The sequence below is a fragment of the Carcharodon carcharias genome, chromosome 12, assembly GCF_017639515.1.
Source record: "Carcharodon carcharias isolate sCarCar2 chromosome 12, sCarCar2.pri, whole genome shotgun sequence".
NCBI classification, from domain to species: Eukaryota; Metazoa; Chordata; class Chondrichthyes; order Lamniformes; family Lamnidae; genus Carcharodon; species Carcharodon carcharias.
In genome coordinates, this window is record NC_054478.1 from 84,352,702 (window position 1) to 84,379,820 (window position 27,119).

The window sequence follows — 27,119 nt, forward strand, 5'->3', positions numbered from 1 at the left end:
AAAGAAGAAATAGTGTAGATCATTAGATGTCTAGGAAAAAAAATCACTAACACGTTAAATAGAACGTACACGTATCTCAGTTAGATAAATTTGTATGCAATTTAATCACTAAAAGGAACTATAACTTTTGAAATGACGTATATTATTAAATAATTCACTTTATGGTTCAATGAGTTGATGGAAATATTTACAGATACAAGTTCACAAGTGTTTCTAGGAGGAGGCTGCGGCATAGTGGTCACTCAGAGGCTAATGCTCTGGGGACCTGAGTTAGAATCCCACTCACAGATGGTGGAATTTGAATTCATAATGGAACTAAAAGTCTAATGTTGACCACAAAACCATTGTTGATTGTCATAAAACCCCATATGGTTTACTAATGTCCCTTTAGGGAAGGAAATCTGCTGTACTCACCTGGTCTCACCTACATACCACAATAATGTGGTTGCCTCTTAAATGCTGTCAGCGGTATCAAACCACTTAAAAGTAAATAAAAAGGAATGAAACTGGACGGACCACATCCATCTGGGCACCAGAAATGACGACGGCAAACCCTGTTAAAGTCCTTTTTACTATAGACTTAGAACAGACCTAGCAATCAAGACTGGGCATCCATGAGGCGCTATGGACAGCAGCAGCAGAATTGTACTCAACCGTATTTGCAACAATCTTCAGCCAGAAGTGCCAAGTGGATGATCCATCTCAGCCTCCCCCAGCGCTCCCCAGCATCATAGATGCCAGTCTTCAGCCAATTCGATTCGCTCCACGTGATATCAGGAAAAGGCTGAAGGCACTGGATGCTGCAAAGGCTATGGGCGCTGACAATATTCTGGCAGTAGTACTGAAGATTTATGTTCCAGAACTTGCTGCACCCCTAGCCAAGCTGTTCCAGTACAGTTACAACACTGGCATCTACCCAGCAATGTGGAAAATTGCCCAGGTATGTCCTGTACACAAAGAAGCAGGACAAATCCAACCCAGCCAACTACCACCCCATCAGTCCACTCTTGATCATCAATAAAGTGATGGAAGGGGTTATTGACAGTGCTACTAAGTGGCACTTGCTTAGCAATAACCTGCTCACTGACACTCAGTTTGTGTTCTGCCGGAGTCACTCAGCTTCTGACCTCATTACAGCCTTGGTTCAAACGTGGACAAAAGAGCTGAGCTCCAAAGTTGAGATGACAGTGACTGCCCTTGAAATCAAGAGCACATTTGACAGAGTGTGGCATCAAGAAGCCCTAGCAAAACTGAAGTCAGTGGAAACTCTGCTGGTTGGAGTCATACTTAGCACAAAGGAAGATGGTTGTGGTTGTTGGAAGTCAATCATCTCACTTCCAGGACATCACTGCAGGAGTTCCTCAGGATATTGTCCTAGGTCCAATCATCTGTTTCATCAATGATCTTCCTTCCATCATAAAGTCAGAAGTGGGGGTGTTCGCTGATAATTGCACAATATTCCGCACCATTCATGACGCCTCAGATACTGAGGTAAAAGCAAAAAACTTCAGATGCTGGAAATCTGAAACAAAAATATCTGGAAAAACTCAGCAGGTCTGACAGCATCTGCAGAGAAGAATACAGTTAAAGTTTCGGGTCCGTGTGACTCTTCAGTTCTGGTGAAGAGTCATACGGACTCGAAATGATAACTGTATTCCTCTCCGCAGATGCTGTCAGACCTACTGAGTTTTTACAGGTATTTTTGTTTTTGTTCCTCAGATACTGAAGTAGTCCATATCCAAATGCAGCAAGACCTGGACAATATCCAGGCTTGGGCTGACAAGTGGCAAGTAACTTTCACGCAAGTGGCAGGCAATAACCACCTCCAACAAGAGAGAACCTAACCATCACCCATGACATTCAATGGCATTACCATTGCTGAAACTCCCACTATCAACATCCTGGGGGTATCATTGACCAGAAACTGAACTGAACTGGACTAGCCATATAAATACTGTGGCTAAAAGAGCAGGTCAGAGGCTGGGAATTCTGAGTAACTCACCTTCTGACTTCCCAAGGTCTGTACACCATCTACAAGGCACATGTCAGGAGTGTGATGGAATACTGTCTACTTGCCTGGATGATTGCAATTCCAATAACACTTAAGCTTGACACCATCTAAGACAAAGCAGCCCACTTGATTGCCACCACTTCTGCAAGCATTCACCACCTCCACCACTGACATACAGTAGCAGCGGTGTGTAGCATCTACAAGATGCACTGCAGTAACTCAGCAAGACTTCTTCGACAGCAGCTTCCAGCCTGACAGCTACCACTTAGAAGGACAAGGGCAGAGGATACATGGGAACGCCACCACCTATAAGCTCCCTTCCAAGGCACTCACCATCCTGACTTGGAAATATTTCACCATTCCTTCACTGTTGCAGGGTCAAAATCCTGGAACTCCCTCTCCAACAGCACTGTGGGTGTACCTACACCACTGGGGCTGCAGCGGTTCAAGAAGGCAGCTCACCACCGCTTTCTTGAGGGCAATTGGGGATGGGCAATAAATGTTGGCCTAGCCAGCGATGCCCTTATCCTGTAGATAAATTTTTAAAAAGCAATAGCAAACCACATACCTTTACTTCTAATATTTTATACTTCCTACTAGTAATATACCTTGAGCATAATATTTGTATTTATTCTTTCTGACCAGCACTAGTGATTTCCTTTTTTTTCATTATTTTGATTTTGGTATATAGTTTTCCACTTTACAACTCCTCCAGTCCCACAGGTAAACGTGCTGTCCTTGGCCAAGTCCTCTTCAGCTGCCTCATTAATGACCCTCCCATTATTGTGTCAGGAGTGGGGTTGTTCACTGATTATTCCATATTTTGCAGCTCCATTCCTAATGCATCTGAAAATGAAGCAGGCCATTCCAGCCTATTTTTAAAAATGGAAAACCCGAATTCAGCCCACTGCAAATACTCTTGCTTCTGGTTTGATTCAGGAAGTTGGGGAGGAAGTGAACAAATAACCTCTTCTTGAGAGATAGGACAGTTATTTTAATACTGATACTTTAAAGAAGCTGCATGGCTCAGATTTTACCAGCCATTTTGGTTTAATGGGCATTCTCTAGGGTTGGGAAACTGGCAGCTAAAGGTAGCAAAAACTGCCAATCCATCAGGTACTCGCTTTTCCAGCATTGCTTGTTGGCCAGTAAGAGTAGGAGTGCTTACCTCGTGGGCCCTCCCAAGTTAACCTGTTGTGACCCCTGCTCTTGCTCCCCACCTTCGAATTCTCTTTATTCCCCTCTCTATCCTCAGCCTTGCGACTGTAATTTGGTCGCTATAAATAACAAAAGACCTGTCTTGTCCTCTTAATCTTTAACAGAAAAATAACCACTCTGGTGGACCATGTGACTTATGCTATACTCTACGAATTAGATCTATTATATGTAGGAAAAAATAGGCAGCAAGAAATTGGAATAGATAATTTTACTAACTAGCAACATAATTTTTGCTTCACTAACTCTCCTAATCACATTGAACCTGGACCAGTACTCACAACTCAAACTTATGAGGTTGGGTTACCCCACAGAGTCGTCATGTGTTCACTTATCTGTTAATAGAACAGGAAGAACTGGTGAGCTGGCCAAAGGGTGCAGAATAATTTATCTGTCTGATCATAGAGTTGGTAATCAAAAGTAAAAGATATAATGGCTTCTGTCTAGCTGACCCCCAGTGGGCCAGTGATTGGCTCTGTCTCTATAAGTAGATTGTGAAACAGATTAATCTCACTAAAAATCTCAGTGTATGCTTTTGACAAATTATCTGGTAATTTAAAAAAATGAAGCACGTGCAGCAGTATAATAATAGCAATAAGGGTAGTGTGTCCCACATACTCTAAATGAAGATGCCAATAAAGAATGGAGCATAAGTTCATGTTTGAAGGGTTTGTTGATGATTTTGCTGATCTACATCCTGTACATGGTCTATCACAAATGTCACATAACCACATTTCAGGACAATTCTCCTGTTAATCCCTCTGACTTTGTTAACCCTTCCCTCCCCTCCCGAAATCTTGTCTCCTTGCTGGCATGGTGTTGGCAACTCAAAGCCATTCATTCCTTCTCTCACTTAAACATGCCATTGGCATCTGCCAAGGTCAGGATTTCCCAAGTGTCAACAACCATGTTGCACTGCATTATGTGAACCTTCAGTGTATCTTTGTAACACCTTTCTTGTCTGTCCTGCTTTCCTTTGCTATCCATCAGTTCCCCATAAAGCACCTGCTTCAGTAACTGTACATTGTTCAGCTCTGGGGATCTGAGCATTACTTATCACGCTCTCAGTGCTGATGCTATTGCATACTCCAGTACTTTGTTGTTAATGATTATGTCCTGCTAGCTTATACAAAGAGATGAGAAACCAAACAAATGTACCACTTATCACAGTAAGTAAAGTTGCACAGCCTACTTCTTTGATTTTACTTGCTGACATGTGAACAAATGCTGCTAAAGAAATATGAAGGAGTTTCAAGAGCTGCAGTGTAGAAGCAAAAAATCGACTTCCTACCCTTTAGAGACAGCAAATTGACGATGCATTTATCTTATTTAAAATACAAATATCCTGAGAATTCCATGTCAGCAGTTTAGCACAAGACCCCATTCTCAGTGTGCCACTCTGGGCCAGTGCAGTCTGCTGGCTGGCTGGCAGCACAAATACACCACAGCTCAAGCAGTGCTCCTTATAGCAGCAGCAGCAAGCAACCTGGTGACACAATTGTAAAGTTTACCTCAGGATAGTTACCTTGAATGCAGTTTGTTTTCATATAGAGCACAGAATGGTTGGTGGAAAATTTGAAACATAGCTGAAGGTTGGCAACATTGCACACTGAGGCAAAGTGCCAGCAAATTGTTTGTCTCTAACATTATGCTTCTGTAGGTCTTTGGGGAGGCACTCACCACATGTGTGCCAAGCAAAATAATGATAAATTTGCTGTGTGTCAAACCTTCATATTTCTGTTACTTCAGTCAGATTTTCCTTTTTCTAGCTTGAACTAGTTTAGAATTGCATTTGGAAGAATTAATGAAGAAAAAATGAGGTAGCTCTTGAATACCAACACTTGTGTACAGTCCCTTATATTTTTAATAGAAAATATTATTAGCACCTTTTCTATGATTGTGAAACTGAGTAAACACAAAGCATCATTTAGAGTGATAACCTAATGTTAATGTAACCTGCCCTTTATATTGTATTATAAAAATGTCAAACAAAATCCACCAAGATCCTTCCCCTCGATCTGCTAGCTGAAAATATATTTTTTTTGAGATCATAGAATGGTTACAGCACGGGAGGCCATTCGGCTCATAATGTCTATGCCAATAGTTCCGTTATTTTGACTAATTAGTTCGTTTAATTTTTTAAATTATTAATTATGGATTACATCTTTAGATTTAAGACATTTAATATCAAGTTTGAATGTTTAACGCAAATCTCATGAATTAAGTATTTTCAAGACTTGTAAATATGTCTATATGTCAGGGAAGGGGAAAATACCTATCTAGATATTTCAGATAATTTTTCAGTTGGATGAGCTCCACCTCCGCTGGCCAAAGATATGCTTACTCTCTCATTTGTCTGTATTGCAGTGTGATCATAAGTTGGTATAATCTATATTTTTGAAATGTTAATTTCATGACAAAATGTTGCTATATTTCAGGCATTTCTGCGGATGTGCAATCTGCCAGTCCAGGTGGTTTGTAGGGCAAATGCAGAGTACATGTCCCCATCTGGTAAGTCTGGAGCTGACTTAAATTCCTGGAGGGGTTGTTTTGTGTGATGCCATGGCAACATATCTAACCCTGTAGCCTATAAACAGCACAGTACTGGTCATGAGCTATTTTTTTTCACACGCTTTTACGTTACCCCTGTCTTCATTCTCAGCCTTGCTTATTTGAGGAATAAATGACTAAAGGTTGCTGTTGTTCGTGAATTTTCCTTGAGAGATATAAATTAGGATCATCTGTGATGATATGACCTTGTTAGCAAAGTAGCACATTACATAGATTATTCCACTGTGAATGATTGTTCAAACAAATAACTATAAATGCTATGTATACCTACCAACATTTTTCATTAAATAAATTAGTATATATCTATTACAGCAAAGTTCACTTCTAGCCATTATCTATATTGTCCTAAGTAAAGAAAAAGGAAATTAAATGGTGGATAGACTCAACATTCCTAAGACTGACATTTGGATCTTAGCAGTGTCTATGTGATGCTCTTGGCCTTTATTGGGGTTTCCTTTGTGCCTGAACACATATGAATAAAAGCTCAGAGATCACTATGTTCAAAGAGACCTGCAATTCTTTTGTGATACACTTATCGTATGGATGCAGATGAGGCTTTTGTTCATACGTTTTACCTCATCTATTACCCTAAGGCTGCCTGTGAAGGCAATGAAGAATGAATCTATTCAAAAGAAGCACGACAGAGCCTGCTGTTAGTGTGAACTGTATATGAACTGGCCTTAACAGCAGGTTTTGTGCATTTGAGTAAAACACTATTCCTTATCTTTTTCTCTTCAATATGAAACAAAACATAATTTGCCTATATTTGTGCAAAAGCTTGACTATTTCTATTAAGTTTGATTAAAGTAAAACGCTGAAAATTTTACTAAATATTTACTGCTGAGAGCTATCAAAAGAGAAGTATTTTACTACAACGCACCTATAATTCCATAGTATCAGGTGTTGGGAAAAGGAAGAGAAATTTGGAGGATGCAGAGCCCCAACCATACCTTCCAGCAGTTGATTATTGAAAAGCATTGGCTAGAGACCCAAGAGCAAATCAGCTGCTCCACTGCTTCAACAGGGAAATGCTACATTGTGCAAGGGGCCCTAAAAGGGTGATTGAGAACTTTAGGCTAATTCTTTGAAAATTACTTTGGGCAATGTGTTGGTTACTAATGAATATTTTAATTTTTAAATCTATTTTGACTACTGTACATGTTTACATTTTAAGCCACAACTATTTATATGACAGTACAAGTTAACTTGAGTACTCATATCAGTGGCTTTGGATATAAACTATAGAATTAATTTGAATATAAATTTCATAAATGCTGTAAGAAACAGTGGCATTGTTATGGGAGTATGCTGTTTCATAACTCATTAGGGCTCCAACAATAGATTATAATCCCAAATGGCAATCTCTGAAGAATTTCTTTTGCTGCCCTCTCCCTTGACATAAAAGTAGAATGTGAAGACAAGGTGATCTGCTGTCACATGTTTTTGAAAACTGGTTCAAGAGCATTGTTGACAGAAGCCTTGATTAGCCTAACTACTTGTCTTCACAGTTGGGAAATGGAATCTTCTACAGAAAGATACTAAAGAAGTAGAATTGGTACAAATGACTCCCCCAGTTGCTTATAGGTTGTGCATTGCTTTGTGTACTTCATAATACCCAAGAAGTCATAGTAACCAGGAAGATCCCAGGTTCTATTTATGTTGTGTTAGCTTATCTCAGCTTGGTACAATGAAATAGTACAGTTGGCAACAATACAAGGCATAATAATGCAATTGGCAGGGTTACGGAGGGGCCTGACCTGCTGTGTGTTTCCAGAATTTTTTGTATTTATTTCAGATTTCCAACATCCAAAGTATTTTGTTCCTGTATTAGTACTTAAAGTTTTGAATTGTCTATTAGTTACTCTTTTGTTAACTTAGTATGCAATGCGGCTGAATCATGGCTTGCAGGTTATGGATGCTGTTGGATAATTCAAGGATTAGCTCATCCACCTGTCAATGTATTTCATCCATCAGGGGCTCCACTATTCTGCTTTCGGGCGTTCATTCGCCTGAAGCTGTTGGCACTTTCTGGAGGTTGCCAGGTTACTTAACTGTTAACCAGCACTCTGAGTCCCAGGTAGTACCATCTATTGTCACTATGATAGCAGGCTTTAACACCTAACCCAACACAAGTTTTTTCACAGGCTCATCATTTCCTCTTGACTTTTATATTCTACATGTTTTGCACTAAAACATTTTTTTTAAAACTCCACAAAACCTAGAATACCATTAGCTTGTTTTTACAGCGTTATCATCCTGAGGTTCTGCCTTTAATGGCCATTGAACCTGGACCCACAAATTTCTCTGCTGTTTGACAGTATAGAGCTTAATGCATCACCTCACACTCACTGACATTAAATTCCACTTGCCATTTTTTTTGAGCTTGTTTCTTAATTGTGTCATTATCCTTTTGGTCTTCTAAAAAATTATCTATACCTTATATTATGGCACCATTGCAAATTTCAACTGCAATCTTTCTAAGCCTATATCCAAATCATTGAAGCTTACAATAAACAGAAATGACCTGGGAAACTTGTGACACCTTTACCCACTTGCAATCACTTTTAATAACTGATTTAATAACTCTCTTCTAATTTCTAAACAGTTTTAATTCAGTTTACTATCCTTGCCTAATTCCATACACCTTGATCTTCTCTGGTAATCTCCTCTGTAGCACCTTGCCAAAAGTTTTCTTGAAGTCCATGTGCACAACATCCACTGTATTTCCCCTACCTTCCCTGAAGGAGTCTGATGAGGTTTGTCAAGCACAGTGTTCCTTTTGAAAATCAGGCTGGCTGCTTTGATCTTTGCCCTATCTAGATACAAAGCAATTTACAGAAAATCTGAAAAATTTCTCTGCAATAGATGTTAGATATCTAGGCAGTAATTACCTGGATTAGCTGTATTCCATTATTAAAGATGGGCATTATATTGACCAATTTCCTGTCCTCTAATACATATCCACAATCAATAGAGGCCTGAAATACAAGCCCAGATTTTCCTGCAAAAACAAGATTGGTGACGTACATTGCAAACCTTGCCATCTAGTGCACCAATCTCGCCATTGCTAACGTGCTGCAAATTTTGCTGGTTTTCTATTGGAATGTGCCGCAGTGAGCTTGGCAGGCAATCAGTCATTCGTTGGTGATCTAAGAGCTGAAGTGCTGTCACATTCACCATTTAGAGCCACTGGAGGGTGTCAGTGAATGGAAGCCCAGACTGCTTAAATGCATCCATTTTCAAGTTTGAGATTTCTGTCAGTGTCACTAGTGTGTGATCTGTGAATTCAGGCCACTCCCAAGTCACTGCATTATAAGTGATTAATTTAAACAAACTAACCTTGAATTTTTAAGCTGAACTTGATTTTGTTTTGAGTAGCACTGAAGATTGCAAATCTTTGTGGACAGCAGAAATTTACGTAATTGCATGCTGACTTTCCTCTGAGTAGATGGACTTGAAATGTTTTTTGGGCATATGTGCAGCAAATTACTTTAAATTGTTTAAAATAATTGGAATTGCTCAGTGCATTGGATTAATTAGAAAACATGTTTGCTGTGCTATTGGCTTTATTTACTGATGTTGAGCACAGAAGTGGCCATTTAAATTCTGAAAATGATCTGATCAATTGAATAGGCTCTGGTCATACAATATAGCGTGTCAATATTCATATTGAAAATCCCAGGTGCCTGAAGTGCATACTCAAAAGATCCTAGTTCAATCTCCGCAACGGTGATCAATTTTTAACAACTGGGAGGTTAAGCTCAATCTTGGTGCAATAAATTACATTACTGCCAGACCACTTGGACCATTATTTTTAAATCTAAGGGACATTGGTATTGAAAATTGGCTTAAATGCTGGAAGTTTATAATCACCATTGATTTTATTGGGGCAGGTCTCTGATAATGACCTTACTGTTTTTGGTGAGGATAATGGCAGAGTGGCGCAAAGATCATAAAATAACGGTGCAAGTTACTTACTCCTTGATTTCCACTTTTTTTTTTGCACCATTCTAGGAATCCTACAATGTAGATGCACCATTTTAATGGTGCAAGTATCCAGGGAAATATAATTTCTTGGGCCTTTGCAATTTCTGTCTCATGCTCGAATCCTATGACAAATCCTGTTTGGCCCTGAAGCTTATCCTTACTTTAATCTAACTAATTTACCTAAAAACTTTGCTTTAGCCATCATGATATCATTCATCTCACACTCACTACGTTAGAATTCACTTCCTCTCCAATATCCTCTTTAATAAAGGCCAATGCAAAGTACTTAATTAAATGCCTATGCGTTTTTTTGATCATCATCTAAAAAATTGACAGTGCTTCCTCCTCAGGAGTCCTGCCTCATTTTTAACGTTCTCTCTCTACTAATATACTTTCCTGTTCAGAATTAGTCCATAACTTTGATTTAATTATTTTATTCCCTCATGTTTGACTTATTACCACCCCTGACAGTTTAAAGGGAGAATAACTTTTTTTCTTTCCTTTTCCCCTTCATAAGTTGCCATTATTGACACACGTCAATGATCAGCATTTAATGCTGATCTTCAATGTTGTTTAAGCTCTGTTTGCAAATCATTGCTGATCAAAATTGCTGCTTACTGCCTTTGTTATTTCTTATCATTATCCAAGAATGCCCTGAAATTTTGTATTTGTTGAGTATCCTTGAAATTAGTAGTTCTTAAGTTGATTCTCCAGGTTGTTGGCATGAGTAGCAGAAGCTTCAGAAGCCTATCAATCAAACCTAGTGAGCAATCTCCGCAGGTAGCAGCATTAAACAAGATTATGTCATTATTGTATGTCATACATGAGACTGTTGGGTTTCAGAAAACAAACTGAATTGTAGAACATTAAGCAAGCTCCTGAAATTCAATTAAATGAAAAGGAATTTAACTTCTTCAATCACCATGTAACTGTGACCTTGGTTGCAAGTATTTGGGGCTGTTTTTCATTTATAGATTGTTTTTAGAGTTGTCAGCCCTTTTGGGGCCATGTCAACTATTTTGATGGTGCTTATCAACTTTTATGACTTTTCTGAATTTTATGAATAGGAATGTAAGCAATAATGCTCCTCCAACTCTGTTTTTAAATTGACTCCCAATTCTGCACATATTCATAATTAATGGCACCCTAACCACCACTAGCAGTGTTTATGCTTTTCCTTTAGGCTAGTGTGACAGCATTGCTAATGTTTAATTTCAAAGTGGGTAGTTGGATGGCTAATATTGACAAACTTCATAAATTAAACCTGGTGTTATAGGATCTCACTTGGCACTTTCTGGACACGTGGCAAATGGAAAGAAAACTGAAACCCGTCGAATCACTTTGTTCTTCCACTAGCGGGATTTTCTATTGCTTCAGTGACCAGTTGAACCATGTGGTCTCAGAAGTGTGAAATGTAATCAGTAACTGATTTCATCCTAGAAAAAATGTTCACACCATTAGAGTTGCATACTAGTGGGCTTGACTAAACATAAAGAAGTACACTCTTGCTGTGCAAAATGAGCCCAAATGCACAACACACAGTGCCTTTTTAAAGTAGCAAACAAATAGTCAAATGAAGTTCCACATTGTTCTTTTTCCCAGGGTATGTATTTGTTAGTATATGTTTCAAAATTGAGCCTGTCGGTTTACAATTTGTGTATCTCTTGTTTTTGTTCTCGTGACATTTTGATCGCTTTATTTGTAATATTCTTAGCTTTAATTTATTCAACCCTGTTATTTTTGGTAGTTGTTTCCATTTACACTATAAAATCACTGTAATAATCCAAGTGATCTTGTTTTGCATTAGGCAAGGCTCCCTTTATACATGTGGGTAATCATGTTGTATCAGAACTTGGCCCCATAGTACAGTTTGCAAAAGCCAAGGTAAGAAAATTACAGCTGTTAGCATACTTTGTTAGTGCAACTATAAATGCCATTTCATCTGTCACTTTTGGCAAGTGTGTTGATTCAGCAATATATATAAAAGCATTTATTGCCATTTTGAGTATTTTACATTTTTTCTTTAGTGCAATAAATAAGTGTAATACTGTCTCATAATAAAATAATTTCCAAATTAATCGGACAAGGGTAAGTTTTGGTATTTCTAATCCTCCAAATTTATGTTCAACTTAATTTAATATTGGACTTTTAAGGTCAAAGGATAGTTTTGTGAACCAAGAGTTTATCTTTTTCCTAAAATTTACAGTGCAATCTATAGGTATTATAACTATTTTGACCTTCATTTTGCACAATTTGTGTATGGTATTGTGGGCAACTAAAAGGAAATTAGTTGTGTATGTACAGTGTTGGTAATTATTGTTTGACTGCATTATGAGCTTGTCTACTGTTGACTCTTGTATTTGCATAATCTGTCTCTTTAGGGTCACTCACTCAGTGATGGACTGGATGAAATTCAGAAGGCTGAAATGAAAGCCTATACTGAACTGGTGAATAATATGTTGTTGACAGCAGAGGTATGCCAGATCAAAGGTTTATTATATTATTCTTGTTTTCTTAATATTGTAAACCAATAACAAACAGCCCAGTTGGTCTTTTCTGTTTCTATGATTAATGATTGCAACAATAGCTGTCATGTTTTATGCATTTTTGCAATTTGCAGTCTTATGTATGATTAGTTGTTGACTAACTTTAGCAATATGTTTTACCTTGCAGCTTTACATACAGTGGTGTGATGACAGCACATCGGCAAAGGTGAGAAATCTGTCAGCATTTACAACATTAAATTAATCAAATGGGCCTTTAATTTGCACTTGTATCAACATTGGTGCCAGCTTTAGCACTACAGCAATGATTGCATATTTGTTCCATTTCAGTGCACTGCTTTCACAAGTATTCTAATACAGGGTAACTTGATTATCTGTGAATACATTTTGACAGGATCAAGGAGTCCAAAGTTGCAGCACCACAAGAATCTATCTTTCTTATTTGTTCTTGGGATGTGAGCATCGCTGGCAAGGCCAGCATTTGCTGCCCATCCCTAACTGCTCTTGAGCAGCTAGTGCTGAGCCACCTCCAACTGAGTGACTTGTTTTTCAGAGGCCACTTAAGAACTTACCACATTGTGGGCCTGGAATCACGTGGGCCAGACCGGGCAAGGACAGCAGATTTTCTCCCTGATGGACATTAGTGAAGCAGGTGGATTTTTACGACAATCCACTAGTTTCATGATCATTATGGATGAGGTTAGCATTTTATTCCAGATTTATTAATTAATTGCATTTAAATTCCTCCAGCTGCTATGAGGGAGATTGAACTCATGTCTCTACTAGAGCATTTGTCCAGGCCTCTGGATTATTAGTCCAGTAACTTTATCACTGTGCTACTGTTCCCCAGTTCATTCGCTATGAATATCCATTTCAAAAATGATTACAAGCCCAAAGTTCTTAATATTTACAAGCTACTGTAGACGTGGTGTATAAGTTGACCCAGCATATAACATGACCCCATTTTTTCAGTGCCAAAAATTATGCTTTTATATATACTCAGTGTGTAAGTTGACCACCACCACCTCGTGCCTTTTCAGCTATGAAATATTACTTGCATTGATAGCTGGCCTCAATCTTATACCCCAGTACTACATGTTTTACTAAGTCAGCGCTTGGGATCAAACATGCGATAGCAGCTGTGTTGTGAGGAAGATACGTGGGAGTTTAAGACGCAACCACACGGAGCAGACTGCGCATGGACTGGCAAGTGACAAACAGAAATGGGCCCTCCAGTAAATGAATGAAGTATGAAGTTGGCTTCGAACTAAAAACTGTAAGGTTTGCTAACTCATCAAATAACAGTGCTGCTGCAAGAGAGTTCAATGTTAGTGAAAAACTGTTGCAAGAATGGAAAAAGAAATAATCTGCACTGAGGAAGATGCCCAAGACCAAATGCACTATCAGAACAGGGACCAGCTACTGGCCTGATCTTGAGAAACATGTATCGGAAGGGGTTCTCGAAAATCATAGGAATGGTTATATCTTCACCTACAATGCAGATATATGCACTTAAGTGGGCCAAGTCAAACCCTGAGTCCAGCAAAGATTTCAGGTAAACAGCTAGTTGGTTTAGCCGTTTAATGGTATGAGACAGTCTAACTTGTGGCAGAAGACCAAGCTCGCTCAGACTACCAAAAGACCTCAAAACCAAAATTACCAATTTCCAACAATTCATCATTAGACAGCGGCACAAACACGAGTACCCATTAAGTCACATTGGCAACATAGATGGGCCCATGAATTTCGATAGGCCCAGCAACTGAACTGTAGAGTGGAAAGGTTCAAAAAAAGTTCTAGTTAAACGGGATGTGAAAAGACAAGAGTCACAGTGGTACTAGCCTGCCTAGCTGACAAAACAAAATTCAAGCCTGTGGTAACTTTAGAAGGTAAAACATGTTGAACATCAAGTTCCCAGTAGGAGTTTTTGTGCCTGTCCATGACAGCAATTGGTTGGATGAAGATGGAGAGAAGTTATGAATTGGTAATGTGTAGAACAGGCATCCCAGAGGTCTATACAAGAAATGCAGCTTATTAGTGTGGGGCATGTTCAGATTCCATGACCAGGATTTCCTCGTGGTCGGGCAGACTCGGTGGGCGGTCCTGGGAGCATTGGGGAAGCCAACCACCGCACGCAATTGGGCTCCAACTGCGAGTTCATGCTGGCTGGCCAATTAATGGCTAGCCACCGTGAAATGCACGTTGCAGCACCCAGCACTGCCAGGGTGGGGGGGCGTAGGAGGAGTACGAGCACTGAAGTTCATGCATGCGTCCAGGCACGCATAGTAAAAGCTCCCTGAGGCACAGAGATGCCTCAGGAAGCTGAAGATTTTTTAAATTAAAGATTAAAAACTTAAGCAATGATAAAAACATGTTCCGTCATATGACTCTCTCACATGAGCAGGTTATGAATGAAATTTTAAAATTCTTATTTTATTTTTATTTGCTATTGGAATCCGCCCATGGATAAGATTTCCTGAAAAATCCAGAGGCTGCTTGGCCTTTTCTTTTGCCTGCCCGCCAACTGTAAGGTTGGATGGACAGCGAAAAATTTCATTTAATTATTACTTTAATGGCCCTAATAGGCTTGTTAATTGTCAGCAGGCATGCTGCTGACTCCTGTGGGTGCCTGCCAACCGAAATATTGCACGAGTGTGCAAAGATGTCATCGTGCGTCATTTTATGCTTGTTCAGGTCGGGTGTCGACTGCCCGACAAGTGCAATATTCTGCCCCTTATAACGGATGAGATCAAGAGGTGCCTGCTAAGTTATACCTCAGGGTCTAGCATTCATAGTTCAATCTTCAGGTGTGTGTCTCAATAAGACATTCAAGGATCATTTTTGCACTGAATGGAATAAGTGGATGCATGCTGATATATTGGCTGCGTCGCTTGATGTTTTGTGCGGTTTTATAATCAAATCATCGGATGCTAAATGTCATCAGATCGTTCAAAAAACACAGAATATCCAATTCAATGGATGGAGGGGAAGATGATTTGTTGTGGAGGGATGATTCTAAAAGTGAAGTGCCACACCTGATCCAGAGTTGGGATCCTTACAATGACTCCATAACGAAAGTGACTCAGAACGAATTCGATGAACTCTGTGCCAGATGCTAAAGACAATGACCAGAATTTTCACATCAGCATGCGGGGGCGGGCCCAGTATGCTGATGTGTAAAATGATGCATGGTGACGTCAGGCGTGCACCCCGACGTCACCATGCGTCATTCAGATCTTTCGTTCGACATGCCAGAAGCGGTTGCACACCCGCTGAACTATCAAGGTCTGTTATGGCCATTAAAAAACTAATTAAAGTAATTATCAACACTGCCCGTCCAACCTTAAGGTTGGTGAGCAGGCAAAAAGCCCAAGCGGCCTTCGCGTTTTTCAGGAAACCTCATCCACAAATTTAAGACTGGCAAGTGATAGGAATGCAGAAGTTACACTGATAAAATATAAATGTTAGAAAATTAGAAACTCTAATACATTCTTTGGGAGAAAGAATGAGAAGTCAAGTCTGGTATGGTCGAGCTGGTATGACCATTTATCTGTAAGATTTCAAGATGATCACAATATTGCTCAATTTTATTACTACCTATCAATGGTGTATCACTCCGATTAAAGGATCAGCTGGATATTTGTAGCTGATGTAAAATGAAAGATCTTTAATGAACCAAATTTTTTGATGTTTTAAGATAACTCGTTCGAGATATGGCTCACCATACCCCTGGCCTTTAAACCATATATTGGCCTATCAGAAGCAATGGGAAGTAAGACGCAAGATGAAGGCAATTGGATGGGCTGGAAAATCTCTTAAACAGGTCGGTCATTAATATTTTTTCTGAAGTTGCCATTGTTGTATTTATAACTTTGTTTTCCAATTCTAGTCCAATGGTGATTATAATACAGAAGTTTGTGTTGCATGAAGCTATTTGCTATTTAAAAATAAATCCTGTTAAGCAAGATAGAACTGATATTTTAGAACTATCCTAGAATTCGCATGTTGGATTTTTTTTCCCTTGAAAACCCGTTGGCCTGAATCTTCCAATATCTAGAGCAGTGAAATCTGGACTCAAGTCTGTGTTGTGCATAGGGACCCTGAAGAAGTTCTGGGGCACACATGTGCTGCAACTGCCTGCAAAGCTTAAACTTGTGATGGGCTGATTTGTGTTGCCTGGGGCCCTCCATGAATGTCTTCAACCCTGAGCTACCCTCCCGATACGACCCAACCACTCCCTCATTTGTGCGCTAGCTTACTCCCAAAATCTATATTTATAACATAAGCGGACGTAGAAAATGAAAATACCAGACTAAATGATTACATTAATCACAACAGAGAACTACATCAAGTGACATCAAGTAACTGATGTATCAGGGAGCTAAAACCACCAATTTTATAAAATATATAAAAACGTGTATCCGTACTCGTGGCTAGTTGCTAATTTTTTTTAAAACTGGACAATGTCCTTTTAAAATGGCTGAAGCTATGTCTGTCTGTGACCTTAAAGAAAAGGGGCTATTTGACATTATGAAAGACATTTGCTCATCATTATATCTGAAGAGACCCGACGACACCCTGTGGGCTGCAGGATCCAAATTCAAAGGAAACTATACAGAGGCCATCTCCATTTCATAAGCCAGGCCAGGCCATCCGCAGCCAATTCGTCTGGTGGGACAAAGGACATCGCAACCTCACTTTAAGACTTGGAGCATTAACAATTTCAGGGACCAAGACAAACCCTTTGTCAGAGCCAAAGTGAAGAAGTGGGAGTCAAGTGACACAACCACCATAGCTAGTGGAGCCAGTAATATTGCCTTCTGGAGCTGCAAAGTTCAGTTGTCTTCTTTCCATCCACCAAGCAGCAGCACAGAAAAAGGGGCTCTGTCCAGGTTTAAGTACCTAGCCCTATCTACACTTTATACTGGAACTTCTGCACCAGCACATCACCTACAAGACTGATTCATCTCTGCGTGCCTATTTCATCATGGAAGCCAATTCTACTGGATAAGTGAATTATCCGACATCAGTTCAGCCTTTCTGTCTGTGAAGGAATACAACTTTGGAATCTGATTCTGGACTCACGTGAAACAATAATTCTTTTCTCTGTGGTCTTTACCCTGTAAATCTGTCTTTTCTCTATCCCTCTTTTATTGCATGAGTGCACAGGGGCTATGTGGCCGCGCCCACCCACCCCTGTGTTTTGAGTATGCAAATAAACTAACTCGCTTTGAGTTCATCCTATCAGGAGTTTGCTGTGGGGTTATTAATAGAAATTGGATCACACCAAAACTAAAGGGTTGGGAAATACACTGCCATTTATAAAGGGGGCAATCAAAATCAAAAACCTTTGTTTACGGTGGGATGGTGAGAGGGGAAATCAGAACTGTTTAAATTAACCCCCCTCCTGTCCGTAATAGCTGTAAGCTCAGTTCTATACTATGTTAATTCCGAAAAAATACACTACTCAGTTCAAGTTCAGAAGAGTTTCACAATGCGTGACGTATCCTACTGTTAGTCACACTGTCCAAGAAAGTGAAAATAACTTGACTAACAAAAATATACTTAAGCAATTTGGACGCTACAATTTTAAAATCACTCATGCTTTTTGACTTTATAAAGTGTGTAGTAATAAACTGCTCCTGCACTTTGATTAAATGCCATAGCCTGTGGCCCTGGCAGCTAATCTACTGTGAAACTGTTTATTGCCTTGCACACTTCTTCTGACAATTTATTACTTAAATCTGTAACATGATCCACATAATATTAGTTGTCACTGTACAGGTTCAGCACAACATCCTCTAACCTGTACTCTATTGATTTAACAATTTACCTCAGCATTTATTTGGTTTGTTAATTGTTGCTGAACAGCAAGAAGGCACTTAAGTATTCTCTAGCTCAACTAGTTCAAGACTGTTCATGGAGAATATATGTTATCAATTTTTATTTTAAATGTGCAGTGCCATATACTTAACTGTATTAAACTTAATCTGTGTTTTTCCCACTTCGATTTTATCTGACTAATTTCCTAATTTCCACTCCAATTTAATTTTGACTAGTTTACATCGAGTTCCTGAATACAATTTGTAGATGTAGATTAGAAACCATTGCGGGGGAGGGGGTGGGTTGGTGGTGGTTGTGGTGGCAATAGAGTGGTCACAAATTGGAGGATGCCGTGCTGAAAGTTTATGATGCATCACTCAGACCACACCTGTAGTACTGTGTTTAGTTTCCATTACCAAGATACAGAGAAACATTTTGTTCTTGAATCTTGCTAAGAAATCTGAGAGGCAATCGTGTTACAGTCTGGCAGTAAATTAAATAGGAAATGTAAATCTAGAAAATGTTTTCAAGGTAAAATGATAGAACAAGAGGTCAAATTGATGACAGGCATACTTACAACTGCTCTCTTAACCCTTTTGTGTCAGTCTTTGATCAATAGTAGCATGGTCATCTCTGAATCAGAAGGCCATGAGTTGAAATCCTGCTCCACAAACTTGAGTACACAATCTAAGCTGACACTGCAGTACATAATATGTCAGAAGAACTGTCTTTCAATTGGGACGTTAAATGGAGGCCCCTTCTCCCCTCTTGGGAGAAGGTAAAATATACCATGGCACAATTTGAAAAAGTGCAGTTTTCCCTGTCTCCCGGCCAAAATGTATCCTTCAGGCAACATCACTAAGGTGAATTATTTGGTCATTTCTGTTATTGCTGTTCTTAGAATATTGCTTTGCACAAATTGGCTATTGTATTTCCGTATATGTTGCAAGAATGACTATGCTTCAAAGGTACTTGATTAGTTATAATGCACTTTGGGATGTTCTGAGGTTGTAAATTGTGCTCACATAAATATAAGTTCTTTAAAATAAATTCTTGTGTGCAAAGAGTGGTCAGCCTCTGAAATAGAATTCTCATAATCTCTCCATCATAAATGATAGCAAACTTTTCTAAATGGATGAATGAAGATACCTTCTCACTTATATTTAGCTTGCAACTTATGACATTCAAAGGGATTTTGTGTTTAGGATAGTGTATTATTAAACGTGAGTGATTAATTCGGGGTATAGTTTGAACTGTTCACGGATAGTCCTTAGCTCTTGGATTGAAATCAAGCACTTCACACCCTCTATTATTATAATATGCTCTATTTGCCTGACAGTTAATTCTTGGCATTGTGGTGAAGATAGAATAATTTAGTACTATTACATTATCCTGCCGCTTCAATGCAGGAAAACATTCATTGACAAAATATTGGCCTTTCTGGCAAACAAAATTATGCTATCACATTGTTTATATGGCAAATTATTCAGTGATTCTCAGGCAAATAAAAGAAATGAGAATCATTGGGGCAGCATTGACAAATGTAGGTCTGAACTGTTGATCAGAATCGTTGGCATTTAGTTTTCCAAGTGTTGGTGCATTTCCCTAATTACATCTATGGTGTGACTATGGCAATCTTCAAAATCTGTATATTTGGTTTACTGGAAAGCCAGTCATTTAAAGATAGTTTTCACACACTGAAAATCAGATTTAAAAATTAAACACCGAGACAGAAGAATATATTTGTATTTATTCTTAGATAAATTGGATTTTGGGCTTTTTAGATTTCATGGGTGGGATTTTCTGCACCCGCCCACCGCCGGGATCGTCCAGTCCCGCCGTAAGTCAATGGACTTCTGGCTGGGGCGCTGTCTCGCCTGCGGTAGGTCACGCCCATGATGGGGTCGGAAAATCCTGGCCAATAACTTAATTTAGGGTTAAAGTTACAATAATCAGGTTATTCCTGATGTCGGAGTAGCTCAATATAAAGCGCTTGCATTCCTCTGAATTTAGAAAATTGAGAAGTGATCTAATGGATAACCAGTTGACCTGCTGTGGGAACCCAGAACAAGATGGCATAATCTTAAAATTGGAATTGAGCCATTTAGGAGTGGAAACAAACCACTTTTTCTTTTGTATTCAGAAAGTAGAAACCTGGAACAGCTGCACCCAAAAGATGCTTGGTCAACTGAAATTGATCAATTTTTGTTAGGAATGGTGTTATGAACTCTGTAGATGTATTTGGTTTTTTTTTTAGAATCCGAAACATAGATACTTTGCAAAAGAAAGAAGCCATGAGGTTCATGGTTTAAATCAAAAGAATCATACCACACAAAAACCAAAGAAAATGAATAGTAATAATTACATTACCTTAAATAGTTATGTTAAAGATGTTAAAAGTAGAAACAGAACAGTTACTTATACTCTAAATCAAATGTCATAACTCCACTTTCCTTCATTTTGACATACACCCCAGTAAGATAAGTCAGACACTTAAAAATTGAAAGATTAACCACTAGGACTGAGTACTGTTTCAATCATTTGTATAAGGATTGAGATTTTTTGGGCTTTTCTGCTTGTTTTGGGAAAGGATTTCCCTTCAAATCTCCACCTCGATTGTAAACTCCTGTTCAATTTGGACATCATCTGCATGGCCACCTCCGGTCAGAAGTTTTCTGGTTCTTCTATTCTTCAGCTCGGGAGTTTTGCCTCTAATGCTCTTGCTCACTCGCACTCTATCCCATTTAGCATAATGGTAGTGCTGCACAGCATGATAGAGAGAGTCCTCGATGTGAAGATAGGACTGTGTAATGGTCATTACTACTAATACTGTCATGGACAGATGCAACTGCAGCAGGTAGATTTTTCCCTTATTTTGGTTCTCTCATTGCCTGCTGCAGGCCCCGTTTGATGGATATGTCCTTCAGGGCTCAACCAGCTTGTTCAGTAGTGATGCTATTTATGAACATTGAAGTCCCTCACCCAGAGTACACTGTGCCCTTGTTACACGCAGTGCTTCTTTCAAATAGTGTTCAACATGGAGGAATACTGATTCATCATTGAGGGAGGGCAGCAGGTGGTAAATCAACAGGAGGCTCCCTTGTCCATGTTTGACTCATGTGAGAGACTGGAGCAAAGGAGACAGATAGCCAGTCCCAAGCTAAAGGAAAAACCCCAAAAATCTAGGGGTGTGGAACAGGAAAAAGTCTGAAGAAGACCTTCTAGTCCTCCTTACTCTTAATTTCACTTAACAGGGCCTTTTCCAAGTTCCTGTCCTTCCCTTTGACTGGAAGGTCAAAGTGCATCACAATGTATTTGCACTCTGCTGCGATTTTTAAAAATTATTTCTTGTGTTAGTTGCCCATCCCTAATTGTCCTTGAGAAGATGGTGGTGAGTCCCTTTCTTGAGCTGCTGCAGCCCATATGTGTTGTAGATACATTTGCACTGGCAATATAATTCCAAGTCAGGATGCTATGTGGCTTGGAGAGGAACTTGCAGGAAGTAGTGTTCCCATGCATCTGTGCCCTTATCCTTCTAGGTGGTAGAGGTCATAGGTTTGAAAGGTGCTGTCAAAGGAGCCTTGGTGAGTTACTGCAGTGCATGTTGTAGATGATATATTTGACACAAGAGTCAACTACATTGCTGTGGGTCTGAAGTCACATGTTGGCCTGATCCGGTAAGGATGGCAGATTTCTTTCGCTAAAGAGCAATGTGGGGGTTTCTAATTGGTGTCAGTAATTATGGTTACATGAGGTAGCTCTGTTGTCCCAACAGCAATCTGCTCATTCTCTGGGGACTGTCAGATAATGTAGGCTGCTGCACAATGAAAGCATCATGGGTATGCCCTGGATAATGGGTATTAATATTCAAAATAAAATTTCTGTGGGGTGTGAAACCATCATTTATCTATCTGTAGCTTATCTAGTTTGATCGTGAATGAATTTGAAGACCTGGAAGTTGCGCAAATTATGATTGTATTGTCTGAGTATATATGCATGACAGTTTTTTTAGAACAAACATAACACATATTACTGTAGTTTTAATGGACTTAAGTCAAGAATGAATCTCATTATGTGGAGGAAAACAAAATATTGAGGAGTGTCCAAAAAGAAAATCATACCAGAATGTAAAATCACAGTGAAGAATGAAAAGATCAAACGATGGACAAATTTTGTTACCTAGGAAGTATGTTAACATCAGACAGAGAGTGCATTTCAAAAAAGGGAAAAAAGGTTATGTTCAACTCAAAAATAGCCATGAAAACAAGGCAGAGAACCTTGGAATGCCACATCACACCAATTTTGACATACAATAGTGAATGTTGGACAATCGGTGAAGCAATGTAGGGAAGAACTGAGGCTGAAGAGTTGTGGTTTTTGAGGGGAATAATGAAGATATCTTGGACAAGTCACACTGCCAATGAAGAGGCGCTAGTAAAACCTGAGACCAAAAGAGTCCTGTTGACCAAGATTAGGAAAAGACAGTTGGAATTTCTTGGGCACATAATAAAAAATCATGATTTACAAAGTCTGATGCTAATGGGAAAGATTGATGGTAAAATAGGTCGAGGTAAACAAGGAACAATGTTTTTAAAGAGCCTCGCAAACTGGATGAATGTGCCACCAATGAAGATCATCCACACCTCTAGAACAGAATTTGACATGGAGGTCAATGTTGCTATCACCCTTGAAGGGCATGGTACCTGAAGAGAAACCACCACAATATTGAAAAATCTGTTGTGTCTTTTTCATTCAAGGGATGTGGTCTTCATTGGCTGGGCCAGCATTTATTGCCCATCCCTAGTTGCCCTTGAGAAGATGGTGGTGAGCTGCCTTCTTGAACCGCTACAGTCCATGTGGTGTAGTACATCCACTGTGCTGTTAGGAAGGGAGCTCCAGGATTTTGATCCAGTGACAGTGAAGGATCAGCAATATGTTTCCAAGTCAGGATGATGAGTGACTTGGAGGAGATCTTCCAGGTGGTGGTGTTCCCATCTATCTCCTGTCATTGTCCTTCTAGATGGTAGTGGTAGTGGAAGGTGCTGTCGAAGGAGCATTGGTGAATTCCTGCAGTGTGCCTTGTAGATAGTACACTGCTGCTACTGTATGTCGGTGGTGGAGGGAGTGATTTTTTGTGCCAATCAAGCAGGCTGCTTTTTCCTGGATGGTGTCAAGCTTCTTGAGTGTTGTGGGAGCTGCATTTATCCAGGCAAGTGTTCTATCACACTCCTGACTTGTGCCTTGCAGATGGTGGACAGGCTTTGGGGTGTCAGGAGGGGAGTTACTCATTGCAGGATTCCTAGCTTCTGACCTGCTCTTGTAGCCACTGTATTTATATGGCTAGTCCAGTTCAGTTTCTGGTCAATGGTAACGCCGAAGATGTTGATGGTGAGGGATTCGTGATGGTAATGCCAATGAACATCAAGGGGCGATGGTTGGATTCTCTCTTGTTGGAGATGGTCATTGACTAGCACTTGTGTGGCGCGAATGTTACTTGCCACTTGTCAGCCCAAGCCTGGATATTGTCCAGGTCTTGCTGCATTTGGTCATGGACTGCTTCAGTATCTGAGGAATTGCGAATGGTGCTGAACATTGTGCAGTCATCAGCGAACATCCCCACTTGTGACCTTATGATGGAAGGAAGGTCATTGATGAAGCAGCTAAAGATGGTTAGGCCAAGGACACTACCCGGAGGAGCTCCTGCAGTGATGTCCTGGAGCTGAGATGACTGACCTTCAATAACCACAACCTTCTTTTGTGCTCGGTATGACTTCAACCAGCGGAGAGTTTTCCCCCTGATTCCCATTGACTGCAGTTTTACTAGGCTCCTTGATGCCACACTCGGTCAAATACGGCCTTAATTTCAAGGACAGTCACTCAACTCACCTCAGGAGTTTAGCTCCTTTGTTCATGTTTGAACCATGCCTGATTCATGTTTTCCTGCTTTACTAAAGAGCTCATACCAATATTTTGCTCTGTGAATGTGATTACAACACTCCCTTCACAACCTGTAAAATTATCACTTGTCACATTAATAATGGAATACTAAAGCTGTTCTAATAGCAAGTCTTAAGTACAGAACCATGACTGCTAATGGCTTTGGGGATGACTTGATCTAGCCATGATATCGGACGGACAGACGCACACACACGTCTTATATATTTTAATTTTTAAATAGGGAATATTAAAGCAACAGGCTAATAAAGAGGTGTGGAGAAGAACATTTTCTTAAGTTCTATAAGGTTAAATACTCCCAGTTTAGAATCTGATATGGCACCAAAATTAGCAGTTTTTGAAGCCCAGTGAAATCTAACAAAGTTCCAAATATTGTTTGGAATGAAAAGTATTCAACTAAGCAGAATACTGTAATTCTTGTATTTATAGTATTTGATCCAAATGTGAGGAGATATTTTATCATATTTCATGCCAGACTTCAGTATATTACCCTGTAAACTTCTGATTTTATCCTTCTGGGTGACTATTAGGTGCTCGAAGATGTGGATCGATGCTGTCAGGCTCTCTCTCAAAGGCTGGGAACCCAACCCTATTTCTTTACTCGACAGTAAGTCACATTGTTATGGTTACAGATATAGTAGTAAAGTGGTGCTCTTTTTAGGCCAGTGGTGTATTCATTCAATTTTTGTGTACTCTCTATTTCCATTTGTTTAGCCACTAATACAAAGGAATTTTACTACCATGTAGTTTCTTTTATCAACAGTGTTAGAGTCTTTAGCAGATGAAATGCCCAGAAGCAATGTATTTTGCTATTTGAAGTACAACATTCTATTTTAAGGATGGCTTTGTTATGCACAGTAGCTGCAGGGGAGGCAAACTCCTATTCTTTTTCTTCACAGAAATGAAGAGCAACTGTCAGTGGTCACAAGACATTATCCTACATACATTCTTAAGCATACTATTTTGGTACATTTAATTTATGTTCATTTGGGAAAAATGTAATTAATCTGTTAATGGCAGGTTTTTGCATAAGGCTGATGTACCTGTATAATAAATTACAGTAATAAAAATTAAGATGGCCTGTGTCTGTGAAACCTATAGAGATCGCCTTAATTTAGTTAGGAAATGCCAACAGCTTATTGGGGAACAGAGTGGTATGCTAATATCCCTTGCAGTGACCTTTCCTTAACCTGTTCTTTGTGACAGAATATTGCTACAGATTTCAACGTTGCCTTCAAAAATAAATGGTTAGCTAACCTTTTAATGTTTGTGTTGCAGGCCAACAGAACTGGATGCACTGGTGTTTGGTCACCTGTTCACAATCCTTACAACTCAGCTAACCGATGATGCACTTGGTGAAAAGGTGAAAAATTATGAAAACCTCATCAAATTTTGTAGAAGAATAGAGCAACATTACTTTGAAGAGCATGATCAAGACAGTGCTCTGAGTTCAGCATCCAGGTGCTCAAGAGGTTCTTCCACAAAGTAATTAGTGGAAGGACTAAGCAAAATGAGAAATTGTCAGAAATAATAAAATAATTTAACATGACAACATGCTACAAAAAAACCGAGTATTTAACGAGTCGGTTGCCAAGTTCAGTGTGGTTAACACAATTATAGTTAGTCTCCTGTAATATTGTATAGATAACATTATACAAAAATCTGCAGACCCTAACTGTTAGCAAGATGAGCCCAGTGCTTTGTTTTCTATTAAATATAAATTTCATGAACAATTTGATGGACATGTCTATGAAATGTCAATTAAAGATTAATCTGAAAACTCTAAATGTCCTCTTTGATCTTAGTGCTTTTAAACATTAGCAAACACTGACTTCTGATTATCCCCACAAGCACAAAAAGGTTACAATTTGCATTGCACATTAGAGGATTATCATGTTAGCTGTTGTAGCCTAAACTGGTAATCTGCTCTTTTTGGGTTTAACAAGTATGTATTGAAAGAAGATCTTTGCATTTACAAAGTGATTAGTCCCTGTTTCATATTAGCATTCATGGGAAAGCCACCTCCAGAAATGAGCCAGAAAGAGGATCACTCAGTTGTAAGTAGTTCACTTGTCCAATTGTGGCCAACAGAGTCCAGCCTATTACAAACAAAAACAGAAAATGCTGGAAAAACTCAGCAGGTCTGGCAGCATCTGTGGAGAGAGAAACAAGAGTTAATGTTTCGAGTCCGTATTGCCCTTCTTCAGAGCTGAAGAGAAGTGGAAATGTGATGAAATTTATACTGGTTAAGGGGGGTGGGGCAGGTGAAGCTGGATAGAAGGCCAATGATAGGTCAGGGCTAAGGAGGGATTGACAAAGATGTCATGAACTATAAAGGACAACGGGTGTGTTGATGGTAGTGGTTAGTGCTAAAAAGGGTGCTGTTGGTGGCATAAAGGTAAGAAAACAGAATGTGATAATAGCAGAACAAGGGTAGCATTGTGTGAAAGAACAACATGGAACAAGTAACAGATGGCCCTGTAGGGGGTGGGGCTGGGGAAAAAAAGGATAGAAAATAGAACGGGGGATATAAAATGGGATAAAATCATGGATAAATGAATAAAAATAGAAATAAATGGATAAAAAATAAATTTACCCTCTAACCTTCCCCTCTCTGATGCTAAACATTTTGTTTCACACACTCACCTCATTGAATTTCGGGCTAGGCACGATGTTGAACCTCTATCTCGCAGACGCTGAGCGCCAACTCTCAGACTCTTCTTCCACTGCCTTCATCTCCGTGTTTACTTATTTGGGCAGGAGTCTCCTCAATTCCACAGATTGTTTCACCCGCTTCCAGTATTCTCCCGCCACCTGGACCCCTCCCTCTGGCCTCTTACCTGCCTTCAATCTTTTGATTGAGAACTGTCAGCGTGACAATGGCCATCTCAATTTGTCAGCCCCTCTCAACTGCTCTAACCTGTCTCCTTCTGAACTTGCTGCACTCAGTTCTCTTAGGTCCAAACCTGACTTTATCAAACCTGCTGACAAGGGTGGTGCTGTTGTTGTCTGGCATACTAACCTCTACCTTGCAGAGGCTGAGCACCAACTCT

General features: G+C 39.5%; 1 protein-coding gene across 2 annotated transcripts in view; it reads left to right on the forward strand.

The window, feature by feature from the left end:
- The window catches only part of mtx2 (metaxin 2), a 66,466-nt gene extending 40,613 nt beyond the window's left edge, over window positions 1–25,853 (forward strand). For both annotated transcript variants that reach the window (XM_041201732.1, XM_041201733.1), the window contains exons 4-10: window positions 5,665–5,737; window positions 11,592–11,668; window positions 12,166–12,258; window positions 12,458–12,496; window positions 15,986–16,111; window positions 24,597–24,673; window positions 25,345–25,853. In XM_041201732.1, the coding sequence (XP_041057666.1) occupies window positions 5,665–5,737; window positions 11,592–11,668; window positions 12,166–12,258; window positions 12,458–12,496; window positions 15,986–16,111; window positions 24,597–24,673; window positions 25,345–25,555 (696 nt within the window). In that variant the 3' untranslated portion in view covers window positions 25,556–25,853. The remainder of the gene's footprint in view (window positions 1–5,664; window positions 5,738–11,591; window positions 11,669–12,165; window positions 12,259–12,457; window positions 12,497–15,985; window positions 16,112–24,596; window positions 24,674–25,344) is intronic.
- The last annotated feature ends 1,266 nt before the right edge of the window (window positions 25,854–27,119 follow it).